At 35.2% G+C, this 21,649-nt stretch overlaps 1 protein-coding gene across 1 annotated transcript; it reads right to left on the bottom strand.

Annotated features, from left to right (window-relative positions):
* Positions 1-1,986: 1,986 nt before the first annotated feature.
* On the bottom strand, positions 1,987-14,886 carry cUnh10orf71 (chromosome Un C10orf71 homolog). Its single transcript, XM_083539528.1, has 3 exons — positions 14,383-14,886; positions 2,434-13,029; positions 1,987-2,269 (listed from the first exon to the last, which is right to left on the bottom strand). Exon 2 carries the CDS (start codon positions 12,904-12,906, stop codon positions 3,463-3,465), a length of 9,444 nt encoding a protein of 3,147 aa, XP_083395654.1. The 5' UTR covers positions 12,907-13,029; positions 14,383-14,886; the 3' UTR covers positions 1,987-2,269; positions 2,434-3,462.
* Between the last annotated feature and the right edge of the window lie 6,763 nt (positions 14,887-21,649).

Raw genomic sequence — 21,649 nt, 5'->3', positions numbered from 1 at the left:
ATAATTTCATATTTATTTCTAATATTGTTTTGATTCTGTGTATTTTTATATTGTACACAGACCTTAACTGTGAATTTTAAATATTACATACAGTATTAATTCTAAAATGATATTTATATATATATTATGAGGAACTTAGAAAATCAGTTTGTTAAATTGAGATGCATTAGATAAAAAGGTTCATAATAATTTTGTTTTTGGAAATTTTGATTATATTTTATTGAGAATATTTAATAGTCTTTTTTATGTATGCAAATGAGTTAAATCTATAATCCATAAAGCCTCTAATGTTGTTTCTTAAAGGGTAAAGATCCCACATGTGAGCTTTTTCTTATTAGTATAGGCTCCAAGTAAAACCTTTAACTAGCAGAATAACCCTTGTAAAAGCCTTTAAGTGTACTAAGTTAACAGTATCTTAATTAGCTCTCAGCTGACAACTTGACATTTTCCCTTTGCATCAACTGACATTTGTTTTGGAAGCCTGTATTTAAGAAAAGCGTGGGGAAAATGAGCTATTTGTTAATAATAATCTGCTTGCAAATGAGTAATTGCACTGTCGAAACAAATGAGTTCCACAGAGTTAAGAACTCAAAAGTTGTACGTTTGAAGAGAGGTTTTAGTAATATTTGCATGTTCGTGTAGATTATTGATAATTCAGTGACATTACATACATTTCAACATTCTCTTAAATCGTTCTCAAAAGCATTGTTATATTAAATTAGCTGGAGAGTAGCCAAAACCTAGAAGAAAAAAAAAAACATAAAAATCACTTGGTTTAAATTCTGTTTTGTCAGTCTTAATGAGTTTTTTGTTTCATTAATGATGTATTGTCACTGACGCTATAGCCAAACTCTGGAGCTCTAGCAGTTTTGAGATGTAGGTCTGCTGCACATGGTATGATAAAGTCATTTGTGTGTACCACAACAGCCCGTTCCTGCATTAGAAGATCAATAACTCAATCAATTGGGCTTGTTTGTGGTAAAGAAAAATATATTTGTTAATGCATCTGAAAATGCTCTAAAATGTCTCTGTGCTTTCCTCAGAAATAAAAAAATAAAATAATGTACGATCTCCAACCTTTTTAAATGCATCTCATAACAAGGGATATTTCTGTTTGTAATTGCTCAACATGATAATAAGCTCAACATGAAATACTTTACATGCATGTACTAACAAAGAGGTTTCTCAGTAATTTTAAATGAATTTAGTTTTTAAATTGACACCAGCCTATTATAAATTATGCAAACATGCCATAAAGAATTCATCACTAAAGGTTTGTGCATATTTATTAATTTATTTATGCATAAAATTATTTATTAGAATATAAACTTGCACTATTGACTAGAAAATGTCGTTATGGCAAGTGATCCTAAAGGGTACAATACTGTGTCTGTCCACTAGAGTGGTCCATTGGGCAGATTCTGTGACATTCAGTACTCAGACGAATCCCGCAGTAACAGATGAAGAATGAATATTGAAGGAATTTCAACGCTGAAGAAAATGTTTCAAATTTAATATCATAATTAATCGAATGTAATGTCATGTTTGTTTTAGAATGAGTGTTGCATGTTTGTTATAGAATGAGTGTACTGTATTGCAAAACCCAATGCTGAAAGAATTAAGTTTTTTTACTTTTCAATAAATTGATAAAAAAGATGGCTTTGATTTTTTTTTTTTTGTGACAGTATCACAATTACATGGCAACCAAACATTATGAGAGAGATATTAATTTACTCATCATCAAATAAACTCTAAATCACAATATAAAGCTTCATTCAACTTTGAAAAAAAAAGGAATTGCTAAAAAATAAAATGTGGACCAATATTGTGTAAAATATGATATAAACCTAATAACTGAACAAATTGTATTTTTTATTTGGTTTATACAGTGCCAAGTGTCAAACAGCTTAAATTTCAGAATATGTACAGACTTTTGCTGAAATACAGCAACATCTAAATGTATAAAAGAACATTAAACCAATAATGTTCAGAGAAATTCTATTTGGAAGGAATTTATTACATTTCACACAAATAAAGACAACAAACTGCTAATTGTGAAACATTCACACTGGTATCCATACAAGATGAATTGTGTGTAAATTTTGCAATGAAATTCTTGCAATTGTGAGAAACTATTAAAAACCAGAAAGCAATGACATCTGAATCCGAAACAATTAAAAAAGCTAATTGGTTTGTTTGTTTGTTTGCTTGCTTGTTTTGCTTTGTAGATGTATTAAATAACATAACACAGAAAAATATTGAAACATTACTAACATTCATTCATTCATTCATTCATTTTCTCCCGCTTATCCGTAATTCGGGTCGCGGGGGCAGCAGTCTAAGCAGGCCCCCGCCTTCGACTGCTGCCCAATCCTCACAGCACCTTCCCTTACGGTCCCTCCTGCAGGTGGTGAGCCCACGGGAAGGCATTACTAACATGTGATTATTAAAGTCTCTGAACATTTATCCTTTTTTAGCCTTCGGTTTTACCTGTGAAGTGTATGGGAGGAAAGCAAAACATTTTGAAGTTAAAAATAGAGAAAACATTTATCAGAGCAATTGTACAAATATTGAGAGTGACCTCATCCATAACGTCAAACACTGACATCATCAACAACCTGTGAAGAGGTGAAGGCATCACAATCCACATTCGGAGGGAAACTTAAAGATCAGAAATATAGAGACTTTACCACAAGATGCAAGGCAGAGAACCAGACTTCAGAAAGAAGTAGAAAGATGAGCCATAAAACTAAAAACTAAGAAAATACACTGCCAACACAAGAAATGACTTAAATAGGGGAAAACGCAGAAGGTGCAAGTCAATCAGCAGACCATAGTAAAATACAGCATCATTTTCCCTCCTAGAGAGGACACTAAAACAATTATTGAAATAGGTATCACAAGTTTGGAAAAGCATAAAAAAGTAGAAAACAACAATGTGGTGATGTCCCAAATCTGATGCAATTATTGCAATAAAAATGGATAGGAAAATGTATCTAATTTCTGCATTAACTTTTTATACTTTTGTTGATCTAAAAATGTGTTCATGTAGTTTAAAACATCTAGGGAAAATAGAAGCTGATATCCTTAACTTTTGTCTCATACTTATCAGCTGATCAAACCCATCTCTTCAGTCTACAGCGAAAATGCATGGTCTTGATGTTCCAACAGTTTCGGAGGAAACTGTTTATGTGTCACATGAGCGTGCCTTTTTTTTTTTTTAAGACTGTGGAGATTTGGGAGATATTTTCATGTAAATATACATTTCTTCTAAAATGGAATGCATATCTCCTTTGTATAGTTGTGTTTTTCTTAAAGCACAACTGCCAATAAATTCTGCAGCTTAAAACCAAACCTTAAAATCATTCTTTTTCAAAGAGCTTATTATTATTGCATTTAATGAATCATTGAACAAGTTCTTATTCACAATGATAGATATACATTTATCCATGTGTACACCAGTCAGGTATTCTCCACTGCAAAGTCTTCTAATTCACTCATTGTTATGATGTGTGTTTTCCTCGGAGTCATTCTAACATTTTCGTTGTGCAAAATTTCCCTGGCGGTTTGTTCATGTGTCCTATACATCGGTCTGTTGTGCTGCTGGACATTCCTGTTACATTCTGGTTCACAAATCTCCTGCTCACTTTGTTTGTGATTTGCTTTCAACTGGTTTTGTCCTTCTGTGAGAGCGACCGGTGCTGACATGTGGGATGATGATCTTACAGACGATGAGACAGAAACAGGCATAGGAAGAAAACCAGGGTACACCACATACTGGGGACTTAACACCTCCACAGATGCTGGCTGTGACGAGGTGCTCTGGGATCTCTGGCGTACATTGAGCTGGAGATATTTTCCTGTCTCTGGATCAAAAAAAGTCTTGGTCTTGACCTGCACTGGCATGTCCACCATGAAGATTTGCCCTGAGTTCGGGTCTTGTAACAGTCTTCTTTGGGTCATTGGAAACGAATGAGCCACAATGCTAGGTGCAGGAGGGGCATAATTTGGTTCAGCATGATATTGTGATATCGAAGGTGAGGACTGAACTGACTGAGGTGTGGACGAATGCACCATAGGTGAAGATGGCAAGCTCGAGACAGTTCGGATGGACTTGCTCTCAGTTTGTACTGGAGTCTCAGAGTTTATCTTGTCCTCTACCTTTTTGATTCTCCTGGTAGTGAGTCTTTTAGCACGACGAAGGGCTTTATCTGTTTTAGGAGGAACAGTAGGTGGCTTACATGCTGGTCTCATGTCACTACATGCAGATTCAGGTCTCTCATAGCAGGCTGATTCTGGTCTTTCATAACATGAAGATTCTGGCCTTGCATAGGTATGTCTAATATGTTCTGTACCAAAACTTTTACTGACTGAAAGCACTTCTGAACTAGCAGCTAGACCCTCCACAGATGTTGTAATGTTGAGTGATTGGGATTCATCCTCTTCAGGCATGTGGCTTCTTCTGTTATAGCTCCTTGGTTCTTTCCGTTCTATTAACCCTGGGGACAGCACTTTGTTTTGAGCTTGGATTTCTTTTGCCCTTGGGAGTTGATGTGAAGTTATTGATTGCTCATGAAAAACTGGAGAATTTGCAGACTCTTTTGGATCATTCTCATGACTGTATTCTGCTTTGTCTTTTTCTGAACCCCAACAGCTGCCAACTGGGGAGCCAATTCTGAATTCTTCAGAGAATGATCTACAGAAGTGTGGCCTAACAGTTTTAGTAACCGAGGAAGGTTTGGCCGTGTTATCTTTCACGCTGAACATGAAGTGCTTCCCAACGGCTGGAGAAGAAGTGCAAGAGCGCAAAGGCGCTGTTGCATTCATTTCAGTCAACTCTTTCTTTGAAGCTTTTATGTGGCTTAATGAATGTGGTTCATGATTGTTTTTCGGTTTTGTCTCACTTTCCATAGCATTTACAATGTAGTATTGTAGCTCCTCTTCATTTTTCACTTCCTCTTTAATTTTGTTTTCTACATCTTTATTTCCATCATTAAGTTTTATTATGATTGACGCTTGTGGTAAGGATTGAAACTTATTTACTTGTGGATAAACACTCTTTTCCAGCATGTTCGCATTAGCTGGCTGTTTTAACTGGGGGTCGTTTTTGCTTTTAGACTGTGATCGTACAGGATGAGTAGCTTGATCCACTTCATGGCTTCTGGAATATCCATCGTTTTGTGTAAACAAAGCTTTCTTAGTGTTTGATTGCATGTTTTTAGTTAATGTTTTTTCTTTTGTGCTTTCAGTATCTTTTATAGCAAATGCTCTATCATCCAAGCTTTTAGCCAATGATCCAAGGTTTGGATGCACTAAGCTCTCACCTTTGTGTGAGGACTGATTGTGCCCTGCAAGTATATCATCTGATATTTTGTATGTTTGTCGTTCCTGAACTTGTAAAGGTGTTGCTCTTGTATTCGAATTCTCAGACTTCTTATTTACAGGCAGCTGTTTTCTTTGCTCTGTATCACCCACAGGCATGGAAAAATTTACTTTCTGTGGCATTGCAGGTGATAAATTATACTTTCGATACGTGTTCATTTTTTGAAGTAAATCCTTTTCAGTAATTGTGTCCTCTTCAGCAGAGATAACTCTCAGCCGAGCATAATCAGCTAAAGCTGAGATTTCTGGCCTAGTCATTTTCTTTTCCTTCTGTGTAACTTCAGTCTCAGTGAAAGTTTCTTCTTTTTTTGTGGTCACTGTATCATAATTTTGGCTGTTTTTATTAGAGTGAAGCATGTCAATTCCATCATATCTACTTCCTTGACTTTCTGGAAGAGCCTCTTTCCTTGGATGGCTCACATTACTAAGATCTTTTTCGTCTCCTAAAACCTTTCCACTGTTTTCTTGAAATAGCTTTATGCCAGCCTTGTGTTCTATTTCTCCAGTATTTTTTTGAGTGTTGTCAATTATAAGTTTTTTAAAGTGCTCATCATTTTTGTCTTGTGGCTGAGCTTTTTCCTCTTTTAGATTTTCTTCACTCATAATGGATTCACACTTTGAATCTTTGTAACCTTTAATTAAAGATGATGCTGTCTTTGGACCTTTACTTAATGATGTTATTTCACTTGTTACGAGTTCTCTCACTTTCCATTGTGCTGGTTCCCCTTTCCATTTCTCATTTGCAAGTCCTTCTAACCCATCCTCTCTCATGCTTGAAGTAGATGATGCTTTTGTTCCTGTAAATTTTGCAGGTGTTGCGGTTTGATCATTTTCACTTGCATTATTAAGTGTGATGGCACCTCTGGTTTTTACAGCATCTGCCTTTATTTGGTTCTCTTTCACATTTTTATATATTTCTTTATCTACCTTTGGACCATCTGACACCTCAGCATGAAAAGCATGTTTGATTTTATTCTGATTACAATTACTATTCTCTTGGGTCTGTTCATTAGTGAAGGGGGGAATTTCTTTCTGTAAAACAGTCACCTTACTGGCTTTTACTTCATTGCTTGCCATAAATTTGATGTGTTCAGGTTCTGGGAAGTCACTGTTGGTGCAGACTAACTCTTTTTTATTGTTTTGTAAAGCTTTGTTGTCTCCAGTTTCTTTGCTTACTTTCTCTTGTTGGAGAGCATCTTTTTCTAATTCTTCTTGTGTCCTGTATTGCAATGTGGAGCTTTTTGTATGAACTGTTTGATTAACTGTATTCTTACTGTTCTGAACCAAAGATGCTCTTGTGTCTTGGGTTTTAATCCTGTTCTGATCATTTGTCAAGGTTTTGAAGAGAAGAGAACTGGCTTGGAGTAAATCAGTTGTGTGATTGAGTGACTCTACGTTGAGTGATCCAGCTCTATGTAGTGTTTCATTTTTACATTTCACTTGTACCATCTCAGTGTTTTTATCTCCGTCATTATCTTTCTTTTCTTTCTCCATTTTCTGTACTTTCTTTGCAACTTGCTGGCTTTCCTTCACTGGAACATTTCCATTTCCCACAGTCTGCTTTGCTGACTGACTATCTACAATGTCTTCACAAACTGATACAAATGTTGACATGAGGATATCTTGTTTTGCTGAAACATCCTCTTCATTGTTTCTCTCAGAGTGCACAACTCCATTGTCTCTTTGTGTGCTTCCTTCATTAACTGACTGATGCTCTTGTTTTGAGTGAGTAAAACATAGCTCATGGTTTTCCTCACCGTTCCTTAAATGTTTAGGGGAAGCTTCTGGAGACTTCAGCTTTCTAGATTCAGGAGAATGTTTTTTTGTGAAATCAGCTGATGTCAACATTTTTTCAGCAGGCCTATAGTCAATATCCATTGTATTATTCTGTATTTTTTGTAAAGAGTTATCAGTACTTTCTTCCTTTTCATCTCCTTGCTTTTTATTCTGCTCTTTTTGGTCTGACTCCAGATGAATTGTATCTCCATTAGGAACCACATATTTGGCAAAGAGACTCTCATAAGATGAACTAATATTGTCCACCTCTGTTGATCTATAATAATCAAGTTTGTCTTTGCTTGCAGTAGAATCACATTTTCTTACCACAGTTTCTTGTTCTGCCACATTGTTTTTTACAAGCAATCTTACCTCTTTACTATCCCCTTTACTTTCAAGGAAATCACTTTCTTTATTTTTATTGCTGAATGTTTCTTTGTCTTCTTTGACTGTGTGCTCTATTGAAAGCTGTTTTTCACTTTTTTCTTGTTTTTCTGGACCAGTTGTAATAGAAGCATCAGACAAGCTTGAAACGGAAATACTAAAGATTATAGGTTCGTCCTCCGAAACAGCTTCTGATGTGCTTGAAACACATATACTGTATATTACAGGCTCATCCTTGGGTGAACCTTCTTCCTTACTTGCAATGTGAATTACATGGCTTTCAGATACTGGATTTATAATGGCAGCACTTTTGTCTGGAGTAGGCTGGCTAACGAGTTGTTGATCTTGACCGTTTATTGAGATGACTGGACTGGAAAGCTTCTCTTCGGATGTTTCCCATTTAATGCCGGTGGAGTTGAACCCATCACTACTATATGTTCTTCTCTTATCACTGGACTGTTTATTTTCCATAGGTGTAGAATCAGTATATTCATGAAAGACTTTTGCCTTTTGCTTATAATGTTCATTGTCTGGGGTTCTTTCAATTTCTTGTTGTAGTTGTTGATCATTGTTTTCGATTACTTCTTTATTACTTATTATCTGCTGATTTTGGTTTTCACGTTTGAGTTTTAAATTTAATTGAGACAGAGTTTCTTGGACCTCACCGTTTTCTTCACAGTCTAGTTTTGTTTTTTCTGGTTCTTGCTGAAGAGAATATTTGTTCTCCTCTGAAGAATCAAGATTGATACTTTCTGCATTACTTAGGCTTAAAGTTGTTTGAAATCCTAATTCTTTGCCAGAACTTGCATTTTGCGATGGCTTTAATGTATCGACATTAAGATCAGTATTCTGAGGTTGGTGAAAAAAAGCATCTTCAGTTGTTTTCACTGTTTGGATAGCCTCTGTCTGAATGTCTTGTTTATCAAACCATGATTCTTTTTCTATAGGCTTAGAAGAACCCAGACAACTAGGCTTTGGTGAAATTTCAAAAAGCACCATTTGATTGTCACTAATTTCACTATCTCCACTTTGAAGATGTTCTTCTTCTTTTTCACTGTTTGTCATTTGTTCATCAGGTAAAGCAGCTTTTGATTTTATCATATTCGTGGTCTCCTCAACAGTAACTGCTTCATCTTTTGTCCAGTCTGATTGAGTTTTGTTCCGTCTTGTACACATTTCAGGCTGACTTGCATTTGGAGTTGTATTGTCTTCACTTGTGGATGTTTCTTCCAAGTCATAGCATTTCATAGAATCTGTTTTACTATCAGTAGTAAGTTTATCTTCATTGACATTTGATGACTGTTCTTTTGTTTTGTTAATGGAGCATTCATGGGTTATTGCTTTCTCTGAAATGTTGTACAATGAAAAAGGTTTGTTGTTGGTTGCTGCTTTTACAAAGACCTCATGTTTTGGACTGCCATTCTCTTTTAATGTTGAATACTCAGTGATATTTGACGTGCATTTCGTAGGCAAAACAGATGAGATCTTATTTTCCTTCTTGGTAATAGATTCGTTATAACAGAAAACCTCTAGAGTTGGAGACCTTGAGAAACATTTGTCCAGAATTGTTCCATTTGCAACATCACTATTATTTGTACACTGCTCCTTCTCATTGTTATTGCTAGGCTTGTTAATTTGAAATTCTTTGGATTGAACAGCATTTTGAACAAATTTCTGGTCCTCGTCTGTAATCTTTTCCTCTTGAGGTTTCATGGTTTGTATCTTTATCCCTTCTTTCTCATTAGCAGTGTTCTTTTTCTCAGAATGTATATCTCTTTTAGGTAATTCGACTTTTTTGGTGTTAAGAGATTCATATTTTGGCTCACATTTGCCTTGATTTTTTTGTTCTTTGGTTAAAGAGACACTTGAATAAGTAATGTCCTGAAAAAGATGATTTAGTTTTTCTGCAGTAATTTCTTTCTTTGGTGATAGAACTTCCTGGGTGATTTGTCCTTTTCTGCTGTTTGTAGCTGTACTTTGCTTTATTTGATTTCTTAATGGAATAACATTTTTAGCAAGGCCTTTTTCTTTTATTGCTGATATCTCCTTCTGCGCATGTGCTTTTAATTTTGAAGTAAGTATCTCTTGTTTGGTTTGCCCTTTTTCTTTGTATGAAAGTGCCCTTAGTGTCATCTTTTCATTCTCATTATTTATAAATATGTCTTTTCCTGGCCTCTCTTTCACATCATTTGGAATATGTGACTCCTTTCTGACATAGCCATATGATATATTTTTATGTTTGCAGTGGGAAACTCCATCTTGCAGTGCATGTGACTGAACTTTAGATGGTTCGGTTTTAGCCGCTATGTCCTCGGATACGTCAGATGTAACTGGAGAAGTTAGATTTTCTAATTTAGTTGAGTCACCAACTCTGCCATTCAATATGTGTTTATTTTCTCTGATTCTTTTTGCTTGTTGGTTGTCTCTGACAGAGAGAATGTCATTGATGTTAAATCTGTCCCCTCTTGCCTGTGAAGTGTTATCATTTTGCGAAGTTCTTTGAGTATTTGGTATGTTAAAATCTGTATTCATATCACCTTGCTTGTGATATATCTGACTGGGGGCAATAGAATAGGTTGGCTTGTGCTCCTCAGTTTTGGCTCTGTCCTCTGTTATCCAATTTCTTTGGCTTATTCTTGCTAAATGTGCTGCACGTTGCTGCTGAATACAAGATGCCTTTGATAGAGAGTGTACATAATTTGATTCTTCTGGCTGTTCTGCTTTTATTTCAGATTGCTGCAGTTGGCTTGACATACACTTAGCAGTTGTTGCAATATGCCACTGTTTGTTTGACTCATATTTGTATGGCTGATAGGCAACAGAGCCTTCGTTATAATGATATTTCTCTTCCATTGATTGCAAAAACTGTATTCTCTGATTATAATCACTTTCAGTCTCTATATCCATTGCAGGATGTTTCATCTCTTTTTGAAGACATAGTTTTTCATGTGTTGTAATTTCTGGTGTCCTTGTAAAGTTATGTTCATGCAGTTTTTGAGACATTGCATGTGTATTTGCATGGCAATCTTTTACCTGCTTGTTTGAGAAATGTTTATCAACATATGACTGGAAGAAATTATTTGTGTCATTAAACTGTTTGTCTTTTGAAATAGAACTCATATTTATCTTCTCATTCAGTTTATTTATGCACGTCTCCTTTTTTATAGTGTAGCTCTCACTGGTTGCAGGTAAATATTGGTTAGCCGTAGCTTTCCTCTGTTTGTCCATTTCTATCATTGCAGCTATTTCTCCTTTAAATGGCATTGCATCTTTCAACCCATTATTATTAACCATTTCCTTAGTCACCATATTTATGGGTCCTGTTCTTTTCCAAGAAAGATTTTTTTCAGTCACCTGATTATTCATATATCCAGAACTTGAGTTTCCTACAATGTTCCTCTCCTCAAAGTTCAGATGACCTGCATCTTCTCTCCTATACAAAGATTGTTTTGCTGCCATTTCAACCGACAGATGTGCTGGATGTTTGGAAAAGATGTTTTCCGTTTCCTGTATTCCTTTTTTCCTAATGCTGCCATTATTGTGACACACTGGGCTCCGACCACTATTAGAAAGTCCTGAATTTCTTGATAACTTATAATGCTCACTCTCTCTGTTAGTAAGCAGATCAGGATGGTTTGGTGTACTCAGATAAGGTATATTGCATTTTGCAGTGTCATATTGAGACACTAAGGTCATATTGTCATGTGATTTATCAGCGTATTGGTTGAGCTCTGCTGTTTGCACTAAGGAAAGCTCATAATTTGATTCGACTTGGTTACAAAGCTCCCAAGCGACAGGAGCTAAAGAATGCTCCTGATTGGACACTTTTGATCCTGATGCTTCAGAAAGTCTGGATTCACAACCTTCAAGTTTTGATGGATGCTTATTCATATCTGCTGTCTCTAAACCTTTAAATTTTGAAGGACTGTATGTGCTTTTTACTCGTTTTCTGTTGTCCTTTAGGTTGAACAATAGACTTGATGCTTTGGCTTTGTAGCTATCACGCAGTTGTTTGGCTTCAGACTGTGGTTTCAGGTCACTGTCAGACTCAGAAATCAAAGGAGTATGTGCAAATTGAAGAACTTCTGATGTTTCTGTTTCTTGTCTCCCAGGAATTACAGGTGTCAGAAGCTGAGTAATGTTGAATGGGGTTATCCTACTGGATATTTCACTGCTGCCTACTTTTCCTACTTTGTGTTGAATTTCATATGCATGTCTACTGTGATAAAGCAAGCTAGAATCCGGCCTGTGCACTTTCTCATTGGTGGGTGAAACTGTTGATGGCCTGTTGCTTGGCAGTTTGTTTTTCACACAGTTATTTTTCCATGGAGGGCAGTTAGATGACACTTCAGACTCACATCTCTTCTCAATGGCTGAGGCTTTTTGGATTACCGTGGACCGAGAGCGCTGAGAGGCTGCAACATCCTCAATTTTTCTTCGGGTAAAATGTCTGCCTTCTACTGGAGAGTTCGCAATCCTGTGTGTGGCTGTGAGCTCTTTGTACAGAGCAGAATCATACCACCTAGGACATTCAGTGGCTGACACAAGCCGTGATGGATCCCCCCTTTCAAAAGGGAATCTGTTATAATCCTTCCATAACTGGAAAGGACTCAATTCACTGTGGAAGAAAGTGTTAGTGGTGTTTAGTGCCTTGAACTTAGTTTTTGTGGAGGTCGCTGTGTTCATCTGGGCCACTGAGTGAAAGTAATTTCCATAAGACTGTAAAGAGCCTGACTTAAAATTTGAATGGTAACCAGAGGAAAACTCTGACAGTTCTTTCTGAATACTTAGCAGAGCTGATTTGTCCCATGACTCGCTATTAAGGTCTGGGTATTTGTCCTTTACAGTGTCAGGAGCCCCACTTTCAGAGTAACTCTCACCTGAACTGAAGGCCTTAATGAGCGATGAAACTCTGGAAGTGCTTCTTTTCTGTTGCCATGTCGTCTCCATAGAGCCATTGCTTATATAAGACAAACCTTCATCTCTGAAAACATGCGCTTGTGCTATATCCACATAGGAATGCTGGAATGTCGAGGCCACCTCAGATTTTCTTTTTGTCTCCTTATACTGAATACCATGAGCAAAGGATTCATGGCAGTCTGCCCTTGAATCTTTCTTTTGGTGGGCTTCTGTAACACAGGCTTTGTGCTGATCAGCAGGGGAGGAAACCTCCAAGTCATTGTAGATGGCATCCTCTCCAATGCACAAACTCCTGAAGGCTCGATCTGTGAGGCTGCTCACCTCCCGGTCAGTATCATCGATAAAACTTCCCACACTCGATGTGTCACTGATGCCATCTGAGCACTTGCGAGGGCCATGTGTGCTTCCCCGCCGGTTTGCTTGGCGTTTCTCCAGAGAGCTCATTTCAAATACTTACTCACATGAGTAGGACACAGATCCTTGTATCGGTCTCTCAGATTGCCTACTTATGAAGTCTTGCTTTCAAGCAGTCCACCTTTCAAAAGGTGAACAGCTTGTGGTTCTTTTCTGCAACAGAGGTAGAAAAAAGTGTCAAAAGAGTGGCATAAAAACAACATGAAACACACCACTGATAAAAAAAAAAAAAAAAAAAAAGATATTCAAATATTAAATCATTTCTCAGAGCATTTTGAAATTTGATGGAAGCAAAAATGTGTTACAGGGCTCAAAAACATTGTTGTTAAGCTGCAGCATGAGTCTCAATAATGACCTTCATGACATGTGGTTAATAGAGACACGCTGTTGCTATGCACAAGAAAGAGTGTAACTTACATCACATGAATTATTTTTAGAGTAGCAAGATGCTTTCCATTTTCACATTAGGCACACATGCTATATGTCAATGTAAATATTTTAACTAATACTGAAGTTAATAAAATATATTCAAATTCATAATAATGCACAATGTAATTAATTATCTATCAAATTCTTCTATTTTCAGTTGATTTTGCATAATAACACCCATTAAGCAACATTTTTTTTTTATTTAGTTTATTAGGAATATCTAAATGCATTGCCAGAGCTAAATGATAAAAAAAAACTACCTTCCCCTTTACTTTTATTCTCTTCATTATTTTTTTTATGTGGTATTCAGTAAGAATCCATAATGAAATTATGGCATATTTTATATAAGATTTACAGGATATTTTGCTCGAAATATCTATATAGAATATAATCAAATATGTCATTATTATTTTCTATTAATTTTGCAGCTGCCGCACAGTCCTGATACATGACCCAGAATAACTCCTTTAAAATCCTCTTTTATCACTTGGCTCAGACTGCCAATCAGGATCAAGCACCATCATATCATATTAAGTTACATTTGCATTCAGTTAAACTATATACAGTAATAATTAGGAAAAAAATTAAAAGACTTAAACAAATCTTATATACTGCATGTTATATGAACTATTTTGTATGCTGTTACAGAAATGTAAAATTTCAAATAAAAATTATGCTTATGCTTCCCGACAAAAACAAAACAAAACTCATGTTATGTATCCAATCGGCCAATGAACCAATCATAGCACAAAAATGTCCTTTTCATATGTACTTGCTTGTACATTGGGTATATTTTTTACTTTTCTAATTTCTCTAATAGAAAATGAGATCTGGAAGCCATGCTTTATTGAGAAGATATGTCTATTATTTAATCACTATATGTAAAATAAATAAAATAAAGTTTGTGCTTTATGATAGAAAAATTCATTATAAAATCTGTTTTAGAATTCTTCATGGTGTTTAAATGGCTAATACATGTTCTGATTATTATCAATAAATATATGTATCATACACCAATATTGAATGCAAAAAAGCAACAAACCCATAAAAAAGTTGATATTTTTTTACATTGCTTACCGTTTGGCCTTTGTTTCCATGTTGTAATAGTAAAATAGTTTCCAAGACTAGAACACAACCAGCAAAAATCCAGATAATTTTAAGTCCACAATTTTGCAGTAATGCCCTTCAGTTTAATTTTTTCACTTCACACTGTGGCAACTTTTTTTACCTTTCATTCCAGAAAAAAGAGAAGCAAAGCCCACTTACGATTAAGAACCCTGCATGGCTGTAGCCTTGACTCAGTGATAGAAAATACACTGAAATAGCAGTGACTTCAGAGAGCGAGACACAGAGTTGAGTGAGTAACACAGGGTGAAGGCTGACCGGTTGGTGTCAAGTGACAAAGTAATGAAATAAACATGCTTCTCAGCTACTATTATACACATACCTTTCCATTTTACTTAGTTCTGACATTAAAATTTGTAAACCCAATGAAGTGGAAATGATGTTTAGATCCAAATAAATATCCTGTTCGAGTTGTTGTTGTGGTTAGCAGGTGTTTCAGTTTGGACACATTTGCCCTGGGGGTAAAAATAGCCTGTTGATTCAATCACTCTTTTTTTTCTAAGACAGCAAAGTGCTATAGACTTCTTAACAAAAATTTCATAAAGAGGTTTGTAAATTTGTTTATTCATTTATATTGCAAAATACCAAATGAAAATAACCTAAATAAGTTAGTCAATTATTTGGCCAGCACATAATAATAATAATAATAATAATAATAATAATAATAATAATAATAATAATAATAATAATAATAATAATAATAAAAATAATAATAATATTTGTATTAATCTTTCTATTAATCAAATAATTTATCTCAGAGTACTAAAAGAGCCACAATCCTCTTTAAGCCATCTCTCTCTAACCCCGTTATTTACAAATGGCCCCCAACATTAAGCCTGTCTTGCTTTACGCCCAGTCACTGCTATAATAGGAGATGGGTAAAGAGAAAACTTTCCCAGGAGGCATGGCTGCAGTCGAATGCTGGCTACTTGTGAGTGATAGACACTCACACATGGACAGTGAGAACAGCAGGGTTGGCCATTATTCACCACAGCCGTCCTCCCTGCTCTTTACTGCACTGCTTTCTGTAAAAGCAGTAGCTCCCCCACTGTCTCCTCTAACTCAGTGCTCTCCGTGCCTCTGGATCGCCCTAGGGCTGTTTCACATTGACAAAAACAGAACATAGCATTCTTTATTTTCAATGGAAAAGATACACCAAGTTAACATTTTGTCAGAATGAAAGGTTTTTTTTTTTTTAGCATGAATGAACTGGGAGATGGATTTACATATATACAGTTGTTTGGGACCTTTGCATAGGATTTTTATTACCTTGTTTTGTCAATGAAAGCTCCACCCTGACATTTTACCCTCTTTTTTAATCTGAGTATGATGTCATGTGCTTCATTAATAGTTGCACAATACTATCTAATTCAAAAGGCTTGACATTGGCTCTTTCAAAAAAGAAAAGATTTATATGACTGTAAAATCACCAGTGTATTAGTTATATATCAAAGACAGTCTGGTGAAAGGACCGAAAATGTCAATGAGTTCATTATACAGTAGAGAAAAGGTGCTGTTTTCAAATTTTTTTAACAATGTGTATAATTATACAGACTCATACAGTAAAGTTATATAAATAATGATAGTTACCAGCTAGGGATTTCATGTTGTCTATGAAGCATAGCTAAGAGTACTATGTAGTTACAGCAGAGAAAATCACAACTGACTACTATTAATATTATCTATATTTATTATTTTTTATTGTAGTTATTAGTAAGATGAATTGAATGCACTAAATGAATAACTCGGGAATAACACACTTCTGTAGACAAATTATTAATGTACCCATTTACTGTTTAATGTTTATAAAATTTCTCTATAATAAGAGGAGGTGTATAATTTATTTTAACAGATAAAGGCCCAGTCCACAAAAAATAATCTGAGAAAACTTTCATTAAAATATTCACTACCACAAAGAACAGGCACAAATATTTAATCTTGTTTCATGCTGTTTTTTTCTATTCTTTGTTTTGACTTGAAATTGTATATATTCAAAAAAGAGAAAAGATCATTGAGCAGGACAATTATTGCTGTAATGTAAAATCTGTAAAGCATTTGGGTGCTGATTTGTAGTATATTACTGGCAGCCACTTATTGTATTTTACAGGACTACTAACGTAATCAACACTTACAGTATAATGCTGTGATTACCAGATGTAGTATGCTACATTAATATCATATTATTTTATAATATTAAACTGTGTTATTTACAGCAATGCCCTGCTTTTCACAGATGAAAACTGTAGTTACTGCTTTTCTTACTGTACTGTTAGTCATTAATATTTAAAAATAGCATAGTTTTGTAATAGTAGAAGAAATAGAAAATAGATAACAACATACAATTATACTAGCTGTTTTAATGATGTCTGAAAAGCATCATGAACATTTATTTATTTATTTATTTATTTATTTATTTATTTATTTATTTATTTAATAATTGTAAGAAAATGTCCAGAGCTGGATGTACAAATATGAAATATAAAATATCAGGTACAGGGTGAGAACAATGTAAACAGTTTGCTTGGGACTTAGCATAGGTTACTGTTTTAACCAAGGTCGAACTATTTGGGGATAAAAAGCAAAAACACAAATGAAAATCTCCCCCCCAAAAAAAAAAAAAAAAAAAAAGATTGACATGTCTTCTCACACACTAAGGTCCATTAATCTTTGCAAAAAGCAAAAAAAAAAAGCCCTTTAATCTTTTTTTTCCTCAGACAGAAAAATATTTTATCTATCTTAAAATGCAGTGCCATCCAGTTAAGCAAACTCTCGAAAAGCTAACCAAAGCTCACAAAGGTTTAAACACACACAACGGAATTGTCTTATAAAAACAAATAAAACATCTACAAGTTGAAATTATGTGTGAAAGAAAAACAGTCCCAGAATGCAATGTGTTCTACATTATGATGATGATATGAAAAAAACAAACAAACACCATCTTAGAGTTTTAAAGAAATACAGTAAAAAAAAACTTCCATGAAAGTGTTATAGAATATATTTTAATCTAGTCTTAAGGAATATGGTATATGCTTTACCTCCCATACCAGTAATTCTTTATTTAAAATGCATCTGTAAGGTCAAAACACAACTGCAGTCAGTTTAATTGTAACATCGTTATCGTTTCATCACCACTTAACAAATGTATCATAACAAATGTTGGGGGAATTTGTAGATTTATCCAGCAGTTACTGTGGCTGTTTATTACTCCTCCTGCACAGCATCATGCAGTATTTGATAGTTAGGGACTTCTGCAGAGTTTACTGTATGCCTTGGACACTGCGAAATTCTACCAACACCATGTGTTGAAAGAGATTTGTTGCATTGTAATTGCATTGTGTGAGAATTTAATAACTATGATGCCACTTTAATGGAATTACCAACATGAAAACATTTTGCTATTGACCAAATAGTCAATATAAGTGGTTTTTTTCCTTCCCTCTATTTTCTTGCAGAAAATCACAGTTGCACAGGCACTCCACCAAGATTCTTGTAATCTGTACTTTTCCCGAACTAAACAACCCACTACAGTGGCTGAGCACTGCTTCTCGTGACTTTATGAAATGCTAATAATTATCACAGTTCATAACAAGTATTTAAGTCATCCCACATTTACTGCATTTACATATCTGCAGAGCTCATCTGCCAAAAGCCGCAGAGACAGATTAATGCTGGCTGTTTCAAATAAAGCCAGTGTTACTAACAAATATTGATTACATCAGGGATATCAGTCTGTGCATGACTTGCTAATCAAACCCCGCCTTCTCTTAAATAAAGCTTTAGCTAAATTACTTTCCCCCCGGAGATCGGAATTATGTCTTCCTGCATTAAAGTATTGCAGTGACTGAAATAAATATCAGCAGCTATTCTACCATTCTTTGTTTCACTTTATTCTGCATCTGCTGGACCTGATCACTATATCTCATCAATTGTCTTGGCTGCCTGATCACATAAATTCAGTGTTTCTAGACTCCTGGTTCTCACTCTTTTCCGGGCTGGATCGCTGTGATCCAATCTATGCAATGATATGGTATCATATGGTTAAAAACTCTATACTATATTGAAGTATGATAGTGATGGAGTAGTTACAGATTGGATTGCACAAGCACTTCTCTACCTCCTTTTTTTTTTACAACTGGTATTTTTTAACTTTTTTTCCCACTATTATTAGCTATAAGTAAATGGGATTTCTTTTTCTTTTTTCTTTCTTATGTCTCCAGATTTTTGTTCGTATCATTGTCTAAGTTGCTCAGTCAAGATCTAAAACTAGATGCATATTTCTGTAAAGCTGATGTGTCTGTTGTGCCTGTTGTGCTATAGTAATACAACTGTACTAATTTACTTCCAATGTTCTGTATGGTTAAAGTGTACTATGCTACTTTATTTGAAATAATATGATTATTTTATAAAAAAAAACATACATTAATACATGAGCATGAATTTTGCAAATAAAGTTATATACTTTTACATCTAAAATTTAATACAATATCCAATACATCAGTAGATTGGATTTGTACGCCTGTCGAAAGTGAATAGAACAAAGCTCTAACCACTGCACCACCTAACCATAAAAGCCATCTTTTGAATCATCTTAGAATAAAACAATATAATTGGAGCAATGGATGTTGCAAGGATTTTCACCCAAACAATCTCCACAAGACATTTTTGCTAGAGTATGACAATACTATATTCATTTGCCTTTCACACAACTACCATTATAATTTCAAAACCAATTGAGTGAGAATAATTTGCCCTAATGGCAGAGCCAATAAACAAGTAAACTGAGTGATTTAATGGGAGACGCTTTTTGTTGCTGTGAGAGAGGCCCACATGAGTTTAACAAGAGCAAAGTGCACCCACAGGATGACACATATCCTGAATGTATGAAAGTGTGTTTGCTTTGATTTCCCCTGATCCTCAACTTCCAAATAAAAGCTACAACAAGTGTCCCTGGAGACTAGTCCAGTGCTTAACCATCTTCAACCTTGGCTGGACTGCTTCGAGTGTGGTGATGAGGTTTGTGAAGCATATTGAGATATAGCTGAGATAAGACGCCCATCTGTGATTTTGTTGTATCTCCCGCTGACTTGTGTATTACATTAACAAGTCGTTTACTCATTGACGGAAAGCCTCTCGCCATGAGCTCTTTTAATCTGCATTCATATGAAATGCTAGATTTCACTGCAGGCATCTGATCTGCAGGTGGCCAATGTCTTAGGCTTTAATTGAATAAGTGAAAGAATCAATTGGTGTGTCTTATTATATTTACAAGTGATGACTTGATCGTAAATTTTAACTACTTATAATATTTTTTCTTTGTCCATTAATGCTTCATACTCGTGTGTCTATATACTAAGACTTCTTCGTTCTTGTTAGTGCTAACCAGATGGTGTCACTGTGGAGTCCATCTGTAATATTACTAGAGAATAATTACAGTGATGTGTCTCTCTCTCTCTCTCTCTCTCTCTCTCTCTCTCTCTCTCTCTCTCTCTCTCACTCTCTCTCTCTCTCTCTCTCTCTCTCTCACACACACACACACACACACACACACACACACACACACACACACACACACACACAGAGACCACACACACACACACACACACACACACACACACACACACACACACACACACACACACACACAGACCACACACACACACACACACACACACACACACACACACACACACACACACACACAAATAGACCACGCGCACACACACACACACACACACACACACACACACACACACACGCACACACACACACACACACAGAATGAAATTCTTGTTTCTAGTTTCTTTGAACTACTTGTTCAACATCCACATCATTTAGTGACTTGTGCACATCATAAAAACATTGCTTTGATCAAATTGCAAACGCTTTGGTACATTCATTTAATTGATTGTGTACAATTGTCTGCTGTTTTCTACAGTATCAGTTTTTATGTCGTGTTGAATATTGAGAACTTTCATTTGACAATAGAGCAAAACAAAGAATTGTAATTTCTGAAAATAGATGAACAACTTAGAAACAAACAAACACTTGTATAGTACAGTAAAAGTGTGAATCCTGTCTGCTCTCTGGCAATCATTATTAATCAAATACGCAAACAAATTAATAAATTTGTGCTGCTGAAATTCATAGCTGTCATACAGAAAAATTTTAATTTTGTGCATTTTCAATCACTGTAACCCAAACCATAGATTATATTAGGAAATACTAAAACTGTGCAGCATCATACTGACACCATGACTAAACATTGTGATGATCTTGTTTGTAAAAAATGACAAAAGGACTTGTTATTCTGATGGCAATGACATGTTCATTAACATAAATACTTACTTTTGAAAGATGAACTAAGGATTTTGAGAAAAGTACAGGCTTTTGCAAGAAATCCAATGTGTTGTGCTGTTTATACAAATAGTTTTGAGAATGCACTGGTTTGCAAATATTAAGGATGATTCCAGAAATGTTCCAAAGCAATAGTAAGTGTTTAAACTGACTATACTATATTCAATCTTATTATTCTTTTTAAAACATATTCATCAGTAAGAGCTGTCTTTTATTTCATAATTCTTTTTATATAATAACCTACATTCTTACAAATCCGATAAAGAATATCACAGGGAATTAGAATATATTCAGTCTTGTTGTTTGGACATGACATTCCGTGTGATTTAAAATCTCAACACATCCCTAACAGTTTCCTACACTGCAGAATGGCTTATCAAATGCCTGTGAAATGATCAACATGGGAAAACCTTTGGGTTATGAGTAACTTTCCGGGCTGCTAAATTCTTCCCTCCTGGCAGACATGATCCTCAAATGAGGCATGTCTTGTATTTTCTTGCTCAACCTCAATGCTTTAGAATTTTGCTCTGCTTTTAAAGAACCTGCCTGAAAAATAAATATATATATATATATATATATATATATATATATATATATATATATATATATATATATATATATATATATATATATATATATATATATATCAAATATAATTTCTTACTGTGTCTCTATACATAAGCATGTTGTGTGATTCCCCTTGGCAGCACTCCACCATCATGGAAAGCGCCAACTCAGCACATTGCAATGCCCAATAAATAGTCATGCGTCTAACCACACTGACTGGTAGACAACCACTATAGGCATAGAAGAGAGGAAGAAAGCCAGAAAAAGCCAGTGCATTCCTCATTCACCAGAATACAAG

This window comes from Silurus aristotelis, assembly GCF_946808225.1.
Source record: "Silurus aristotelis genome assembly, chromosome: 4".
NCBI lineage: Eukaryota > Metazoa > Chordata > Actinopteri > Siluriformes > Siluridae > Silurus > Silurus aristotelis.
Note: the sequence above shows the minus strand (reverse complement) of the source record. Positions and strands in the feature narration are given on the sequence as shown.